This window comes from Lepidochelys olivacea (genome assembly GCF_965140295.1).
Source record: "Lepidochelys olivacea isolate rLepOli2 genome assembly, chromosome: 8".
NCBI lineage: Eukaryota > Metazoa > Chordata > Testudines > Cheloniidae > Lepidochelys > Lepidochelys olivacea.
The window spans coordinates 90365205-90385534 of NC_140418.1; the positions used below are offsets into that span (position 1 = coordinate 90365205).

The window sequence follows — 20330 nt, forward strand, 5'->3', positions numbered from 1 at the left end:
GCTCAACCTGAGACATCTTATGGCCCATCCGTAGAGTTTGCCTCAGCACTTTCTGAAAAAGCAGTCCCTTTTAAGCTGTCTCAATTTGGGCATCCAAAAACTAAGGCCACCAAATCACTACTCACTTTTCAAAATCCCATACTATCGGGTAAAAGCACACAAAAGACCAGATTTCACGGGGGAAGACCTGATTTCACGGTCTGTGACACGTTTTTCATGGCCATGAATTTGGTAGGGCCCTACTTATAATCCATCTTTTGCAGTTAATAAACTTGTTTTATGTTTTAATCTAAACCAGTGTGCCTTTAAGTGAAGTGTCTGGAGAAAAATCTCAGCTTGGTTTAACACAGGCTTTTTTCATAGTCCTCTCCACACTGAGGGAGGGGCAAACTGGGTAATAAATTCATACTGGTTGGGGTTTTGGCCAGGGCAGGACAGTAAAACTCTGGGGTCCTAGGCGGAGAAGCTGGTGATATCTTAGCTGTAGTCTCTCTATTGTTGGTTCATGCAGTGTTCGGCCAGCCTGTATGTAACTGCAGCTGAGTGTGTCCCTGCCAGTGTGAATGTATAGGACCAGGAGCAGTCTACAGCTTGTCACAGCAGCTCAGTGTGAGTGGGAACCCAGGCTGGTGAGTCAGAGGGCTCTGTGGTACCTCAGTTCCAGGTGGGAAACCATCACAATAAGTTCCACTGTATCTAAACCGGAAGAATATACAAGGTTCTTTCTCTCTTCCCCCACTCCCTCCCGCTCTCCTGAGTCAAGCACAAGCTCCTTTCTGCCTGTCCCCATCTTATTTACTTCACAGCCTTCATAGCGGGACTAGTTTGTTGTCTGCAGTGAAAACCAATGAGCCTTGAGTTTAAAATGAAGGCAATAATTGTTTTTAAACCTAGTGGTAACAGAGTAGCTTTTTAAATCCAAGTGGCCCCAGATTTTAACATTAATCTTCACCACCAGTGATTCTGGGCATGTTTATACAAATAGAATATGGCGTGGCTCCAGGTTCAATCCAAATATTATATTGTGATAATTAACCTGGCCCTTTAAATTGGTTTAAATATGAGTGTACAGTATGTTAATTTAAGACTAGTAGTAATAGGAAAACTTTAGAATCCATCATTAATCCAGTATTTTTAAAATACTATACTACCAATATGCATTCAACTTCCTTCAAGAAAAAATTAGGAATTTACCAAAAAACATGACTGGCAACATTTCTGAAAATTCCAGACAATGAACATTACTATAAACTCAATTACTACTCCTCGCTAGTATATAGGTTTGATACTATGACACGAGAGATCTCTTTTGGGTACAGTATAATCACTGAACCCTTTTAATGTCCCTAATGACAAAAAGTCATTTTTTGTACAATTATGAGAAAGTAGTGCCAATTTTTTTATGTTCTGGATAGTTGAATGATATTTAAATATGTAATACAGATGGATGCAGCTATACTAAGTACACTAAATTCCTAACAAAACAAAAGTAAACCTTAGTGCATAAAACACCAGTGAATTAACTAAATTACAAATGTCCGCAGATCTTTTTTGGTATTATTATATTGTTTCCTCAACACTGTTGCCGTGGTTTCTTTGGGAACAATGCTGCATATCGCAATGAGTAATTAAATTTTAGAAAGGGAAACTGTCAGGTAGTTTAGAATAAAAAAATATATTTACTTAGAACAAACACGTTTGTTAAGACCTAATGTTAATTGAATTTTTATTTTATTTTATTATTTATACACAAATACTTTGCTGAAATATTAACTGAAAAGTGAATCCAACCTAGGCAATTAGGCAACACAATGAAACAGTTTAGAAATATAGTGGTAATGCACTTGGGAAGAAATAATTTGAACTTCTCAAATGCGTAGCTAGATTCACAATTACCTGTAAGCACTCAAGAAAAAAATATTTTTGTACACACACACCACTGATATAATGATACAGTGGTGTCATTGGGGACAGCGTCAGCTCCCTAAAAACCTCTGATCGAGTTGAGTCACAAGAATAGTCTAAAAAAATAGCAATGTGAGAATGCTCTGTTAGGAATGAGATAGAGAATAATACTGAAACTAATACAAGGCCTTTATACCAAATTGATAGCACACCCTGAACCTCATTACGGTGTCCAGTTCTGATCACCTCAGCTTAAAAAAACAAACAAACCAGCAATAGAAAAAGTCCAGAGAAAGATAAGGAAAATTCTTAGAAACATGGAAAGTCTTTCACATAATTTAGTTAAAAGAGGCTACAAATACAAGGTGACTTAGATGATGGAACAGGGGAAATAGAAAATGGAACAGAGAAGGCCCTCCTATCATACTTCCCCATCCTCTCCCATATTACAAGCACAAAGGAACTGACTCCCCAACTGAATTGAAAGGCAGCCAGTTTACAAACACATTTAATGCATGGAACTGACTGCAACAAAATACTGAGGCAAACTGCTTAGCAGGATACATTAAAAAGATTAGATATTCATATAAACAACATATCTACAATTCAGGACACAACCCAACTGGTACTAGGAAAAAAAACTTTTCCCACAGAGCACATGCTACTGCATAATATCCACTGCCGGAGTTTATCCGCCATCCTCTGTAGTGTCTATCTAGTATTGGTAACTGTCAGAGACAGGATAATTGACTAGAATCTCCCCAGCAGTTCCTATGAACAATGTTATCACACCAATCAATCTAGTTTCACCAACCTGCATGAATTCAAATAGTACACAAGAAGCACCAAAGATGAAGAGTAAAATTTCCTTTTTACCAATCTTTCAGTTTCCATAAACTAAGGTGGGCTTACTTACAGTGGGGGTGATTTTTAAAATGTATGATTTCTTTTATCCGATAGTCTGCTTTTCATCCTGGGTCACTAATCATACGATCATACACAAGCATGAAAGCTGAGCTCTGATATATTATGCATCTTAATTTCAACTCCAGAAAAGAAGAACATTCTTAAAACTGAAGATTTTTTTTAAAATAGTACCAAAAATTGCTAGAATTTTTCTTATATTATTCCATTTTCCACATATTAACTCCAAGAATGACCGTAACCATATTCAAATTACTGTATTTCCTTTGAACTAGAGAAGGGCTGAGCTCCAATTTCAAATCCCAATTTGCCCAAAGTTTGAGTGTACTATATTTGAATCCAGAGTTTAATTCAAGCCCATCTCTATTTTGACTTTTTGCCCTGGAAAGCAATTCATGTCTGATAGTTACTTGGAGAGTTTGTTTACTTATCTGCACATCCAATTTAAATGCATATGCTGATGCAAAGCTGTAAAATGCTCTTGAAAGAGTACAACTGTCCAGCCACCAAATTAAAAATTACTTGCATGTTTTGAGGGCAATTCATTTTTCCCCTGAGAAAACTCTGCTCTGAGGCAGTATTGTTTTTACTGAATGTTAAAATAGGTTTGATGGAGTCTAAGGAGGTCAAGTTACTTGCATAAGGTCACAAGTGAGTTAGTGGCTTAAGTGGGAATCAAAAGCCAGTTCTTTGTTCTAGCCCCTAGATCAGTTACATAAAACAGTGTTTGCCATTTCTATCAAAATTGATCACATTTAGCATGAGATGGAGTTCTGAGAATAAGCAAGCTGAAAGTAAAATTAGAATTTTAGGTTTGTCTTTTTCATTCTATCTGATCCTTTAGCCTTTATATTTACCCAAACATAACCTTTGTTTCATGCACTGCAGTGTATTAAAATAGAAATAATCAATGTGGGGGCCTACACTTACCTAATATTAAACTCCAGATTTTATTTTTTTTAACTCGAACATATGTTGAATTTTCAAATCTATTATTTTAAATAAACAGACAAATTTGAGTGATGCAAACAGATGTTATAAGCTAATCAAATACCTGCACATAAATCAGATGAGATTACATTTGCAAGCTAGCAAGTACACAACACTGCACATACAAATGTCAATGTCTTAGTGATCACTAAACATGCACCTAAAGTGAAGACTATTTAAAGGGCACAGTCAACTTGAAATCTAGTCAATTTTCTTTTCTTAGGAAAGCAGTGTCAATACTATATCTGTCTCCAAGTCCTGCCTATACTAGACATGTTTTTCTCTCCCTTGTTGCTGAGTGAAAAACCCTTACAGAGAAGTAAATTGCCTTACTATTCAGGGGAGAGCAAAGCTACCAGATGGGTACAAAGTAAACAACCTTCAGTTATTGTTCACTCTGATTTCATGTGTAAGAATAGTCGATAAAATACATTCAGACAAAAGTGTGATATTTAAGTTGACTGTGTCCCTTTAAAAACCCAACACTTTCCCTCAACGGGTGGCCAGGGATTTTTTATACATTCCATTTTTTCCCTTACCTGTTGAACTTCACTTTCTCCATTTGAGATTTTTTCGGTGTACACAAAGGAGTTGAATATCCGCTGTAATAAAATCAGAAATGGTGCTTAAGGGACATTGGCATAATACTGATTTCAAGCAATATTGAAGGGAAAAAAACAATAAGAATGCAGTATGTTAAGAAAAGACAGATTTCATATCATGAGTCATTTAAAACAGTTTTTAAAACTGTCAACTTTACCTAAAGATAACCACGTTTATGCAAGCAAAATACATGCTTCTATAATTAAATAAGTAAAGCAGATGTTTACATTTCTAAAAAGAAAAATACAGGATGTTATTTGCAGAGCCTCTGCTATTTTATCCAACTGCTATAATTTAAAATATCTATGCTTCCTATTTAAAATCTGTTACCTCTGACTACTATAATTGTTTACAGATACTAAACATTTAACATAATAAAGCTCTTTCAAAACATTATTCTTTCCATATTCTCCAAATTTTTAATTAATTTCTGATCCTCCAGTTGTTGGCTTTTGCCTGCATCCAAAAGCCTGTGGGCTAGAGGTTAGAAGGTGGGTCTCTGTGTTTGTTTGGACGACAGGAGAATGAGACCTGATTTTGTATGCCTACTAGGAAGTGAGATTGGCATTGCTGAAGCAGCAATTACTATCCCAGTCTTTAAGTTTCTAGAGTAGGGGGGGAAAAAAAGGACTTTCAGAATTCTTTGAGGGGGTCAACATGCATGTGGGGATCCAGTAGATATAGTATATTTAGATTTTCAGAACGCCTTTGACAAGGTCCTTTGCCAAAAGCTCTTAAGCAAAGCAAACTGTCATGAGATAAGAGGGAAAGTCCTCTCATGGATCGGTAACTGGTTAAAAGATAAAAAACAAAGGGTAGGAATAAATGGTCGGTTTTCAGAATGGAGAGAGGTAAATAGTGGTATCCCCCAGGGGTCTTACTGGGCCCAGTCCTATTCAACATATTCATAAATGGTCTGGAAAAAGGGGTAAACACTGAGGTGGCAAAATTTGCAGATGATACAAAACTACTTAAGATAGTTAAGTCCCAAGCAGACTGCGAAGAGCTACAAAAGGATCTCACAAAACTGGGTGACTGGACAATAAAATGGCAGATGAAATTCAATGTTGATAAATGCAAAGTAATAATTCACATTGGAAAACATAATCCCAACTATACATATAAAATGAGGGGATCTAAATTAGCTGTTACCACTGAAGAAAGAGATGTTGGAGTCATTGTGGAGCGGGAGTCAAACATCCACTCAATGTGCAGCGGGAGTCAAAAAGTGAACAGAATGCTGGGAATCATTGAGAAAGGGATAGATAATAAGACAGAAAATATCATATTGCCACTACATAAATCCATGGTACTCTCACATCTTGAATACTGCGAATAAAAGTTATATTGGAATTGGAAAAGGTTCAGAAAAGAGCAACAAAAATGATTAGCAGTATGGAATGGCAGCCATATGAGGAGAGACTAATAAGACTGGGACTTTTCAGCTTGGAAAAGAGACGACTAAGGGGGGATTTGATCAAGGCCGTCCCTACCCATACCAAATTTCCTGGTGCCCCATGCAGCTGCATGCTGCTCCAGCCCCAGCCCCACCCCACCCCTTCTCACACCTGCTCAACCCCGCCCCCACTCCACCCCTTCCCCAAAGCCCCCGCCCCTACTGGCATATAGTAGCTTTCACCCAGATACCTGGCCTCAGGGTGCTTTGCAAGAAAAAAAGAAGCCAACCATCAGAGGTGTAACTTTTTGGTTTGTACTGCAAAAACAACAAGGGGGAAAAAACTGTTTGAAATGGAAAGGGAGTGAATTGTTGATTAAATAAATATTACTTCAAAATTTTAAGAAGACTAAATACTACAAAAATAATTAAAAAAAAAAACCCAGTTGGCCCTTTGAATGTTAATGTTAAGTTAGGTTTAATATTTAGGGGCATATCTTTAAAAAAAATAACAAAAGCCAAAATAAATTATTACTGTGGGATTTTTATACATATTAAAGTGACTCATTTTTCAGTGATGTTTTAAGAATCCTGTAGTAATGTGGCAGTACAATCTGTAGCCGTCTTGTTCCTTATTGAAAAGGAGCTTTAACCAATACCGCTCAAGATTGAAACTTTTGCTTCTGCACCTGTCTTATCATTTTACTTCTGAGAAGAAAAAAAGTAAACAACTGCCACCACAATCTAAACTGAAGTTACTCCACAAAAACTTACGGCCCAAGCAGCACTTTACCAATGCAGCCTCTCTACCATTTACCGGAGCCTCAGAGCATCACATAGGGAAGAGAGCGAAACATTGGGGATTACATTATAGACGTCAAAGACACTAAAATGTCAATGACACAAAAGAAAAAACAAGAGGGCAAAATCCTGGCTCTACTGAAGGCAATGGAATTTTGCCATTGATTTAAACAGGGTCAGGATTTCATCCAGAGAGTGGACATCGCATACATCAACATGGAGCCCAGTGCATGGAAATGCAGCAGCAAGAAGACCAGTTGTTCCTATTTGGCTATGTATGTGCCATGACAGCTATTCAGAGACACTATGGTGGAGGACATGAAGTTGATGGAATGCTTCACGTTTACAGCAATGCGGTAAGTCTGAAACAGACTTCCCAGACGCTCAGTTCAACTCTCCTAAGTTTTAACGATATAAAATCAGAATTATTTAGAGCTACATAAGGCGTTTAACATTGAATCAAATGAAGTTTAATAGAAGTTGTTCAACAACTGCATGAGTTTTCCAGGTGAGAGTTTGGTCTATTTGCTTTTAGTCAGAACGTACACAGGTACACAGCCAGCAGAGGCACTCTGGAAAATCTTGGCTTATGATTGTCACTTTCCCTTATCCCTTTTCCTCTTGAGGACTTTAGGAATTTCAAAAATTTGAACTCTTAATATGAGAGCAGCATTTGGAAGGGCAGCTCACAAGTCCCAGGGAGCCTAGAAGGATAAAAAGACAGAAATGTGACTACTCTTAAGACATACATGCAGATTTCTTTTTCTTTCCAGACTTTTGTTAAAAGCTATGCTCAGGTACTTAAAACTACAAAACATGTTTTTTTCCTTCAGATGAGAAGAAAAATTTAACAGAGAAAAGTACATTAAAGGGGGTCATTTTGATGCAAAATGTTTTAAATGAATTGAAAATTTCTCCCCACATTGCATTTAATTTCTAGATATCAAAAGAAACAACAAGGAAACAGTTTGTCAGCTAGCAAGAATGAAGCTTCCTGTCCTTAATACAAAGCTGACCCTTCCCCTGTACCTTTAAATATAGCCATGTTTATGAACTATCAAAATAATGAGAGAGTATGTTATGAACAGTTACGAAAAAAATCACTACTTGTAGTAATTCATTTGGCCACTGGAATAAAGTTTTTTATTTTAAACCTATTTTGGGTTAAGATCAATTTTAGTCAAATTCTTTAAAATATTCTTTTCAGGCAGAGAATTTTCTGAGTTTTATTAAAACTATATAAGAAAAGTAAAAACCTGTTAGCCAAACTGCAATTTTCAACAATGAATTAAACCAGAAATCCACACTAAATTAGGATCCCACCAGTTGGAGAAAGGGCTAAATAAGGTCCCCTGATTTTTCCCTCAGGTTACAGATGAATTGCTCTTCTACCTCTCACAGCAATTCTATTACTTAGATATCTGTTCCCTACTCAATAAAACTACCTGGAATTTTCACCTAGAGAAAAATTATTTCCCTCTGCATAATCAGGAGAATTTTAATCTTACAAAAAAAAATCATCTCTGTACAAACATTCAGTTTTCTCATTTTTATTAAAACTATGCAAGAAAAGTAAGAAACCTATTAGCAAAAATGCACTAAGGATTGCACCAACTGGAGAAAAGAGTAAATCATAGAGCAATTCACAGATAAGATCCCCTGATCCTTTTGCCTTTTATTGTTATTTAACCAGTGTGCAAAGGACATGTGAACATTTACACAGTATGTTATTTAATTTTCTAAACAGAAAAAGTCTCTTTTGTCAACTTCCAAAAGAAGTTAAAGAGATTCCACAGATTGAAAGTAAATTTAAATTCCAGAAACTTACAAAAAAAGAGAAATATTTAAGAGAGCATTCTCAGTGCGGGTTGCACAATGTATTAGCATCTTTACTTTATTCTCCCCACCCCTTGCTGTTTAATTGAGTCTGCTTAACAGATGGCAGCAAAATCCTACCTCACTTGAACAGGAACAATTACACAAGCGTTTAATGAGATGGTCATTCAAGATTATTTGTCCTGACCCATCATCACTCAGCCCAACAACAGCTCTAGGAACATAGGAATTGCCATGCTAGGTCAGACTCAAGGTCCATACAACAGGAGCAGGGACCAGATGCCTCCGACAAAGGTGAAAATAACCCTACAGTAGGCAGATGTGGGGTTATCTGTGTCCCTCCCCCAAACGAAGGTCTCATTCTAATTCTAATCATTAGAGATGGTCTTACACCCTGAAACATGAAGTTTCATTTCTCTTCCAGTACTTTTTTTCTTGGCATCAATTATCATCACTTTGGTTATTCTTGTGGTTATCCAGTTTTTTAAATTTTGATAAATTATGTAACAAAGTATTTCCTTTTCTCACTTTTAAATTTGCAGTCTTTCAGTTTCATGTGCCCTTTCTTGTGTTCTGTAACAGGGAGAGTAGAAGCTCCCTATCTACCTGTTCCACACCATTCATTATCTTAGATACTTTTATTATGTTCCCACTTAATCATTTTCTTTCTAAGGTGCACAGTCCCATTCTTTTCACTCTCTTCATATGAAAGCTTTTCCATCCCCTAATCAGTCTGGTCATTCTTCTCTGATCACCCTCTAATTCCATTAGGTCTTAAGCAGGGTTCGAGTCATGCCCGAGCACTCCGGAACACCATTCAGGCATTATTAGTTTTAGCATTCTTATGAATGATAGTGCTGGAACACTCTTCTGGTACTTCCTTTTTAAAGTGAAAGTCATAAAGACTCATCAATAAGTCTTGAACAACGGTCATCAATAACTATTATTAAAAGTCACAGTAGACCATTCTAGGTTTTTTGTGCAGACATACATACATACATACATACATACATACATTTGAAAGTCTGGAAAGTTAGAGGTAAGTTTCCACAAACAACCCTAATTCTCCTCCTTATGTATCCCTCAATACCTTACTTTTATATTGGACAGACCTTGCACCCACTCAGTGTATCTTTTCACATTTCCAGTAGTCATAGATTCCAAGGCCAAAAGACACCATCGTGATCTAGTCCAATCTCCTATCTAACACAGGACATAGAACTTCCCCAAAATAATTCCTAGAGCAAATATATTACAAAAACACCAATCTTGATTTAAAAATAGTCAATGATGGAGAATCCACCACAACCCTTGGTAAATTGTTCCAGTGGTTAATTACGCTCCATGTCAAAATTGTACGCCTTATTTCCAGTCTGAATTTGACTAGCTTCAACTTCTAGCCACTGGTTCATGTTATTCCTTTCTCTTCTAGACTGAAGAGCCCATTATTAAATGTTGGTTCCCCATGTAAATAGCTATCAACCATAATCAAGTCATCCCTTAATGTTTTCTTTAAGATTTAGCTAACCAAATTGAGCTCTTTACATTTATCACTATAAGGCATGTTTCTAATCCTTTAATCATCCTTGTGGCTCTTCTCTGAACCCACTCCAATTAATCAACATTCTTCCTTAATCGTGGGCACAAGAACTGGATACAGTATTCCAGCAACAGTCATACCAGCGCTAAATACAGAAGCAAAACAAGCACTCTACTCCCACTCAAGATTTCCCTATTTATACATCCCAAGATCACATTAGCTCTTTTGGCCACAGTGTCACACTGGGAGCTCATGTTCAGCTAATCATCCACCACATCCCCCAAATCTCTTTCAGAGTCAGTGCTTCCCAGCACAAAGACCCCTATTCTTCAAGCACAGCCTACATTCTACAAGGTGGTATGGTGCATCCCTATGGGTGCTCCACTCCAGGTGATTATCGAGTAGTACCCTCTGCAAAGGGGTGGGCTTCAGAGTCAAGTCTAGGATTGATGACAGAACAACAGAACCAAATATGGCATCAGAAGCTGAGGCATGAGTGACTGCATAGTGTTCAGAAAATGCATGAGTGGACGTCCAAGTCACAGCTCTATGTCTCTCTGTGATGGGAACATTCTTAAGAATGGCTATTGAAATAAAGGGTGGAGAGAGAATGATCCTTATCCTGAAAGTATACGTTAAATCTTTTTGTTTTAAGTTTTTGTTTTGTTTTTAAAAACTATAAAATTACTACAGCTGAGTAACACAAAAGAAACTCATACTAACTAAATATTAATAATGAAAGAAAAATTCAGCAGAGGTACGCTCAACTCGGACACTGCTGAGGCAGTTGAGAAGGAACTGAGGGCGGTTCACCCATGCAACTCAATATATTCTCGGAGCAGGGCACAAGGCTGCAGAGGGCACATGCGTGGGCCAAACAAACACTGCCACTTAAAATCTCCAATCTGAGGCACATGGGATGCAAGCACACCTACAGTGGCACTCCCATAGGGACACTACTCAAAGAAGATCATCATCAATTTTTACCCCAAATACAGAACAGAAACATTTATTGAACACTTTTGCCCTTTCTGCGACACTATTGATAATGCTACCACTTCCATCCAGTAATGGACTAATACCATTGTCAGGATGCTTTTTGTTCCTAATATATTTTTAAAAACTCCCTCTTACTGTCCCCTCCCGCAACAATAGCCTTCTCCCTGTGTCCCTTTGCTTCCCCCATCAATTCTCTGTAGTTTCCAACTTCGGACCTATATTCACTACCATCAACTTCCACTTTCTTCCTTTTGCTATATATTTTATAGCTGCCTTCACTTCCCCTCTAAATCAGGTTATTTTTTTAATGAGCACAGCCTTCTTCTTCACTTGTGGGACTGTGGCTTTTGGGGCATCTAGTGAGGTGTTCTTATATGAGTCACCATCATCATTCACATTTTTCTGATTAAATTCCTCCTCTCTGCTGATTTGGCTCACAATTCTTTTTCAGCTTTGTGAAATTGGCCCTATTAAAGCACGATGTATACATATGACTAGTCTGGACTTTGTTCTGCTTGCACATTATAAATGTGATCAGATTCATGATCACTTGTAGCTAAAAGCTACCATGAATTTTTAGTTCTGTGATGAACCACATATCCCCTAATATAGTAGCCCATATGCTACCCTAGAATTTTGTCATTACACAGTGAATACCAATCTAGCCAGAAAACTCTCATATTCACCCTCCCTGAATGAGCCAGCTAAAACATCCAGTCTCTATCTCAACAAATACAGATGTGTCCCTCCCTCAGTGACATTCCTACTATAGTCAACAAGCAACATTTTGATGTATCTTAGCACCTACACATAGCCTTCAAGCATAATACACCATAAAGTGGGCCATGGCAAGATACAGAGGCAGAGTTAATGTTATTTACGGAACCTGAGCTTGGAATTTCCAGACATTGATTTGCCCCCCACCCATATAGTTCTCCTGTCTTCGGCTGATACAGCTATACACCGGCGAAATGTACAAACTTTGGCAGATGTCATAAGCTCCACAAAGACTGATGAATTCTTCAGAGGGTTATAGTTTCATTGTTCTCTTGTATTCCCCCATATACCCATCTCTATCTGTTATCTCTTTTCTTAGACTGTAAGCTCTTTGGGGCAGGGACTGTCTTTTTCTTCTGTGTTTGTACGGCACCTAACACAATGGGGTCTGGGTCCATGACTAGATCTCCATGGTGCTATGGTAATACACAATTCTCAAGTCTGCAGCATGGACTCCTATATACCCACATAAGAGCCCAACTGTACATGTCTTCTGGACCATACCCAGCTCCATCATCTGCTATTCAGAACCCTCTCCACACTACTCCTATACTTGACCATCAATTTCCGTTTCCCTTCAACATCAGAGCACACAGATTATGATACTTACATTGGAGTTTAGAGAGGAGATTACAATATCTGCAGGGGCTAATGTAGAATTTCCAATATTCAGCAAGGGGCTGGCGGATAGCAAACTAAAATCACAAAATATTTTTGGTTTCCAGAAGACAACTGTGCTAGCTTTGTGTGGATAAGTATGTGAAACAACTGGAAGTCTTTATAATACAAAACCCAATTTCCCCAAACAGAAGTTTTCAGAAAGTTAAGACTCTACTTTTTGAAAGATACAGAAGTCAAAAACAGCTAGTCTGATTAACCTGAAACTTCCCAAAGCTCCTCTTTAGCATGTAGTCATGGTTTTGGGGTTTATATGTACTTATGCACTTTCCAGCACAGCTGTCCTGACTCACCAATGGCTTTGAAGCTTTCAAAGCCTTGAACAGATAAAGTAAACAAACCAGCAACCAATTTGTAAGGAGAAGGCAGCTTCTGATGCTGCCCAATTCACATAATCTTAGTGATGAGTGGAATAGGACATGGAGGCTTACCATGCAACATTTGAAGCTGAAAGAAGTGAGGGGGTGTTTGTTTTTAAACTTGGGGAATGGTTCTAAACTGGGCTCAGATCAGAAACTAAAATGTACACTGCCGAGTTGTTTCCTCCACTCCTGAAGATTAAAGTGAACCCAGCAGCAACATTCTGCAGTTAAAAAACAATTTCACAAACATCCATCATGTGATTGTTAACACTGTATCTCTTCGTCAAGAATAATACAGGCTCACACCGTTAGTCAAAACAGTCAACCATTTGCACATCAGTTTTGTTAAACAGAATTAGAAATGGCAGACTAGAACTGAATCCAGCTTTCAAACTGGATGGCATTTTTTCTGCTGAGGATAAAACATACTGACAGTCAAAGACTGTCTGGAAAAAAAATTAAATGTAAAACATTTGTGCAACATTCAGTGAATGGTAAATGAAGTGCAGCTAATTTAGCAGTTACATTACAAGTCATATTTTTAAAGAACTGTTTATTGTCTCTGTAAGTGCTTTGTTTCCAGTTTCCTGTGAGATTTTAAATAACTGCTGCCTCAGCCATGGCAGTAAAACTCTCCACTAGCAGACCACAGTAGCCTGTCTCTACACTGGGCATCTCTGTGAAAAATTTCCAACTGTTGCTATCACTGGTTCAGCTACAAGGGAAGGAATACTAGGGCAGGCAGGGCTTCAAGTGGCTGATGCTATTTTAACACTATCCGCACAAAGGCTTCCCATTGTTACCATTGGCAGAGCTATTTGTGGTAACTGTGGTGAGAAATATTTTTGGGGAAACCACACAACACAAAAGCAAACCCTTGTGGGAAACAAAGCCCTAGGAGACAAATGTTTCAAAGTTACGCACTATGTTTTCCAAACCAAATGGGGGTAACAGATCACTGTAAGGTCATTAGACCAATTTGTTCAAAACAAGGTGTCATGGTCTACAATGTTTTTTTCCTTCCCTAGAATAAGGGTTATAGCAGTACAATTATACAGTTACTTAATGTAGGCATGGGCACTTTTTGTGGTTCAGTTACAATTATTGATTGTGGATGACAGAAAAGAGGTGTTTTCAGGAAAGTTTTTTAAATTATCGCTCTTTATTACATTATTTGTTAAGCACAGTGTGCTTGGCATTGCACAAGACAAAGGAAGACATAGTCCCTGCCCAAGGAACTTACAATCTAAACCGATAGAGAGAACTCAGACACAGAGATAAGCTAAACAGGATCAGGCTAGGCCAGTACCTGTATGAGAGGGAGGGCTTGGGTGGTCTTCACCTCTGAGTTAATACCAAACCAATGCCCCAGTATGCTCTTAAAGACCACTGTACTGCTGAAAGTGCAGCCTTTTGGATGAGGAATAAGAAGTAATTCAAGATTCCATGATGGTTCTCACAGGAGCAGAAGTGCTAATCTTCCAGTCCTGGCCTGGTTTATTTAGAATTATATATCCCCTAGGGGCCTCAACCTTCAGTTTCTTATTTTATTCACACTTTATGCGTTTTTTAGAAAGCATCAATAAGATCACAGCACATATTGCAAACATAAAAAAAATCAGTGGCTCCAACAACGTACATGCTTGTGCAAAGATGGCCTGGTCTAACTCTCATTGGAGTCAATGGCCAAAAGTCCACAATCCTGTTTTACAGAGCAACCCCAGGTTCAGATGGGCACTGGGACAGCACAGCTCTTCGGCATGTGTATAATTTTAAGCATGTTATAATACCCATTGAAGTCAATGGGACTATTTGTACACGTAAAGCTACGCACCTGCTTCAGTGCTTTGCTGGATTGAGACTACGAGAAATGAGAGAAAGAGTCCCCATCGGAAGTCCGTTTCTGAAACAGTAAAGGCCTATCATGAAAGGCAAGGCCCTACAGTTTTGAAGTGCAAGAGACACTCAAAGAGATATACAATCTTGGTCTGAACCTTTATTGGTTAAGATATAGTTACACTGTAGCCAAGTAAGCAAGTCTACAAAATAGCTACACGTTCAGGAATAGAGAAAACATAGGTGCATTAGGACAACAATCCTGGCCTCGGCTGGGAACCACAAATAGTAGTCACCATCACCTGAATTACACAGATGACACTTTACTCCATCAAAAGCCCTCTGGGTGGAATCTTGACCACTCCCCCTCCCACAGTTAAAGTCAATGGAATTTTTGTCATTGACATCAATGGAGCCAGGATTTCACCCTGCTTTTTAACCAATGATCGTGTATATTTAAGCCTCTTCATTTTCAGTTTAAACAGATTTTTACGGAAAAAAATCCCAGGTTTACAAAAAGTATCATTTGTTTTTTTCCCGATTTTCACCCTACCCTTGTATCATTCAAATGTATAAAAAAACCTTGAATTTACCTAATAAAACACAATACATTGCATGAGATATATGCATTATGATAATACATTAGTCTGTGTGTGTATATGCATACCTGCCTGTTGAAGTAAGGCTATGAATTAGTCTAGAAGATACACACAATAAACAAAAAAGCACGCACAGCTCTGAAGTGCGTGTGCATCTGAATGCACTGATGAATCTCATGCCCACCATGTACGCATTTGAAGCTGTTAGCGGAGAACGGGCCTTGGAAAAGATTCCCTGAAAAGACTGCTGCAAATCTACGCTATACAGGACTTTTGGACATTACACTGAAGGACTTCACATAAGACAATGAGTGTTTATAAATATTTTAAAATATTGGGCCCAACTATTACATGTAAATATTATAGGCTAATAGTTCTAAGTCTACAACAGTAAACTGTTTATTCAAATGAAAAGTTCTATTTGGGGATTAGAGATGTATTGTTTTCTAAAACTCAGAGGTGGCATTGTGGTTTGAGTTCTGTTTTAGTTCTGCAGCAAGCCACACTGAATTCGATTCATCAAAGCATTAATCTACTGAATATTTTTCCCCTGTCTTTCCATCCACCAAAATAAACCCCGATAGTTACCCAGAAAAATTATTAATAGTTTTTTGCACCAATTTTCAGTTGTTTTTGTTGTTGTAGTAGTAATAAACACCGAGAAATTCCTGGGAAAATTGGGGGGCGCACAGAGGAGGAGTGCACCAAATGGTTAAGGAGCAAACCACAACCTCCCGCAAAACATTTCAATAGGAAGTCCTCATAATGGTACCCAGTAAGAAAAAATTTGTGGTGACCTGCTATACTTTGGCATGAGGCCTGAAAGAAGGAAAGTTCTGAAAAATAAATATTAAATTGTGTTTGGTCAAGTTGAAGACAGGATTTATTTCCAATGCAGGCTGTAGCTATGGTAGTGCTTGGAAATAGCACTTGAATTTCATTTTGAACTGGCATTCTTCTTCACTTCCTGTCTTAATCTATTGTGTAGTAGTGTTGTTGGCTTTTACATAACTGCTCCATTTTACACTGGAGATGGCTACATTTCGCTAGTCAGTAAAATGATCACACACTCTGATCTACTTTGCAGGAATATTGTAAGGCTCTAACATCATTTGCTAAGCTTTTTGGCAGCTCTGGATAAACAAAACACTAAAAACCTTGACAATTAAGCAATTTTGATTATTTCATGAGTTAACGTCATACAAGAGGTCTGGATTTTTTTGTGGTAAAATTATGCAAAAGTATTTTTACATAGTCAACTATTACTCAAAACAGAGACTGACAAACTTAGTTTTTCATAAAAAAACTAATTAAAAATTCCCTAGCTTTCAAGATTTTTAAAAAAAATATACCTACAATACATACAATATAGTTTCATCATATGGTGATGACAACACTCCTTCCATTAACATCCGCCTGAGACCGTCTAAACAGAAGCTACTAAAGATAGACATTTTAAAACAGCAGGTCCACATAACTTGCATTCAAGAGTTTTTAAAGAGCTGGGTCAGGAATATACTGGACTTTTAATGTTGATTTTTAGTAAGTCTCGGCGCACTGGGAAAGTTTCACCAGACTGGGAGAAAGCTACGGTTGTGCCAATTTTTAAAAAACGTAAATGGGACGACATGTAAACAGGTCTGTCAACCTGACATCAATCACGGGCAAGGTAATGGAGTGGCTGATACAGGACTGGATAATAAAGAATTAAAGAAGGTTAATGTAATTAATTCAAATCAACATAGGTTTATGGAAATTAGATCCTGTCAAAGTAACTTGATATTTTTTTTTCCATGAGATTACAAGTTGGGCTGATAAACATAGTAGTCTTGATGTAACATGCTTAGACTTTTGTAAAATGTTTGCTTTGGTATCCCACAACATTTTGACTAAAAACCTAGAATGATAGAAAATTAACAGGGTACACATTAAATGGATTAAAAACTGGCTAACTGATAGGTCTCAAAATGTAACTGTAAATGGGGAATCATCAGCAAGTGGGTCTGTTTCCAGTAGGGTCCTGCAGGGATTGGTTCTTGGCCCTACCCTATTTAACACTTTTGTCAATAACCCTGGAATAAAACAAAATCACCACTGATAAAGTTTGCAGATGACACAAAAATTGGGGGAGTACGAAGACCACAGCTCATTGATTCAGAGAGATCTGCTTCGCTTGGTAAACTAGACCCAAGTAAACAATAGGCATTTTAATATAGCTAAATGTAAAAGTATACATCTAGGAACAAAGAATCTAGACTATATTTACAGGTTAGGGGATTCTATCCTGGGAAAGCAGTGACTCTAAAAAGATTTGGGAGTCATGGTGGATGATCAGCTGAACGTGAGCTCCCACTGTGATTCAGGGTATGTCTACACTGCAATTAAAAACCTGCAGCTGGCTCATGCCAGCCTGAGCCCTGGGAGATGGGCCAGCTGCAGTGTAGACATACCCACTGTGGTCAAAAGAGCTAACGTGATCCTAGGATGCATAAACAGGGGAATCTCAAGTAGGAGTAAAGAGGTTATTTTACCTTTGTACTTGCCACTGGTGAGACTCCTGCTGGAATAGAGTGTCCAGTTTTGGTGCCGATAATTGAAGAAGGATCTTGATAAATGGAGGAAGGCTCAGAGAAGAGCCACAATAATGATTAAAAGGATAAGAAATCATGCCTTACAGAGATAGACTCAAAGAGCTCAATTCCATTTAGCTTAGCCTTAAAAAGAAGATTAAAGGGTGACTTGATTTCAGTCTGTAAGTATTTACATGGTAAAAAAGTATTTAATAATTGGCTCTTCAGTCCAGTAGAGAAAGGTATAATGCGTCCAATGCTTGGAAGTTGAAGTTAGATAAATTCAGACTGGAATAAGGAATACATTGTAACAGTGAGAGTAATTAACCATTGGAACAATTTGCCAAGTGTCATACTGGATTCTCTAAAAAAGAAAAGGAGTACTTGTGGCACCTTAGAGACTAACTAATTTATTTGAGCACAAACTTTCGTGAGCTACAGCTCACTTCATCAGATGCATATCGTGGAAACTGCAGCAGACTTTATATATACACAGAGAATATGAAACAATACCTCCTCCCACCCCACTGTCCTGCTGGTAATAGCTTATCTAAAGTGATCATCAGGTGGGCCATTTCCAGCACAAATCCAGGTTTTCTCACCCTCCACCCCCCCACACAAATTCACTCTCCTGCTGGTGATAGCCCATCCAAAGTGACAACTCTTTACACAATGTGCATGACAATCAAGTTGGGCTATTTCCTGCACAAATCCAGGTTTTCTCACATCCCCCCCACCCCCATACACACACAAACTCACTCTCCTGCTGGTAATAGCTCATCCAAACTGACCACTCTTCAAGTTTAAATCCAAGTTAAACCAGAACATCGGGGGGGGGGGGGGAGGAAAAAACAAGAGGAAACAGGCTACCTTGCATAATGACTTAGCCACTCCCAGTCTCTATTTAAGCCTAAATTAATAGTATCCAATTTGCAAATGAATTCCAATTCAGCAGTTTCTCGCTGGAGTCTGGATTTGAAGTTTTTTTTGTTTTAAGATAGCGACCTTCATGTCTGTGATTGCGTGACCAGAGAGATTGAAGTGTTCTCCGACTGGTTTATGAATGTTATAATTCTTGACATCTGATTTGTGTCCATTTATTCTTTTACGTAGAGACTGTCCAGTTTGACCAATGTACATGGCAGAGGGGCATTGCTAGCACATGATGGCATATATCACATTGGTGGATGTGCAGGTGAACGAGCCTCTGATAGTGTGGCTGACGTTATTAGGCCCTGTGATGGTGTCCCCTGAATAGATATGTGGGCACAATTGGCAACGGGCTTTGTTGCAAGGATAAGTTCCTGGGTTAGTGGTTCTGTTGTGTGGTATGTGGTTGTTGGTGAGTATTTGCTTCAGGTTGCGGGGCTGTCTGTAGGCAAGGACTGGCCTGTCTCCCAAGATTTGTGAGAGTGTTGGGTCATCCTTTAGGATAGGTTGTAGATCCTATCACTGATTCTCTATCACTGAACATTTTTAAAATCAAGATTGGATGTTTTTCTAAAAGATCTGCTCTAGGAATTATTTTGAGTAAGTTCTATGGCCTCGGTATTACAGAAAGTCAGACTAGATTCTACGATCACAATGGTCCTTTCTAGCCTCGGCATCTACTACTTTTAGCAGGAGTAACTGATGTGTCTTTAAAGCCCCAATTATATCTTAATGAAGGTTGTGTCTCTAATTGAAGTAAAATGTATCTTCAGTATTTTTAAGTACACCTATCACTGTGATAAGTGAGCACAATGTATGGTGATTAGAAGCAAACACCATCTGACAGGATCAGGGTATCCGCGTATGCAATATTTCTTCCATATTGCGAGTGATGTTAGAAGAGATGCTGCCAGTTATCCTGCAGTCATCATCAATGTGGGATGTCTTGTGCAAACAGGCAGGCCTTGAACTGGGCCCTAGCGGTGTCAAGATCCAGGTTCATCCTGTACTCCGGTGGTACAAAGCCACATAGATAGTATTTATAATTTGGTAAATACAATAGGATATGGGATATACTGGCCTTTATAAAGAGCAGCTCATTGTTTCAACAGTTACATGCACAATCAGAGAGTAGTAATTAGGTATGACATTCCCTGGAAGCAAACATTCAAGCTGGAGTACAGTACTTCTAGACATGTCCCCTTAGTAAACTGCAGGCTTTTACAATGAGAGAAAAGTAAAGGAAAACTGAAAAACTGCCAAAAATGCAACAAGGTACTGGATTTTTTTTCTTTTTAAAGGGGGGCAAAAAAGGGGTGGGGGAAAAATTAGTTCCATATGTTAAAAAGATTCAGCATCTAGCCAATATAATTTGACTAAAGTTATATTCATGTCAATGTGCATGGCAATATTTCAGAAAAGGAAAGTTATGTTACCCAACCTTAAAATGTAAAGCAGATGGTGGAAGTAACCCACAACAACTCACTAGGACTTGCCCGCCCTCCCAAGCTTTACAGAAAAATAAAAATTATTCATTCAATCTTACAAGACTTCATACCCAAAAGTATTCATATTAATTGCTTC

General features: G+C 38.2%; 1 protein-coding gene across 1 annotated transcript in view; it reads right to left on the reverse strand.

Moving 5' to 3' along the window:
- The window catches only part of CACHD1 (cache domain containing 1), a 182128-nt gene that overhangs the window by 99548 nt on the left and 62250 nt on the right, over positions 1–20330 (reverse strand). Inside the window, exon 2 of the mRNA XM_084636325.1 lies at positions 4359–4421. Within this exon, the coding sequence (XP_084492451.1) occupies positions 4359–4421 (63 nt within the window). The remainder of the gene's footprint in view (positions 1–4358; positions 4422–20330) is intronic.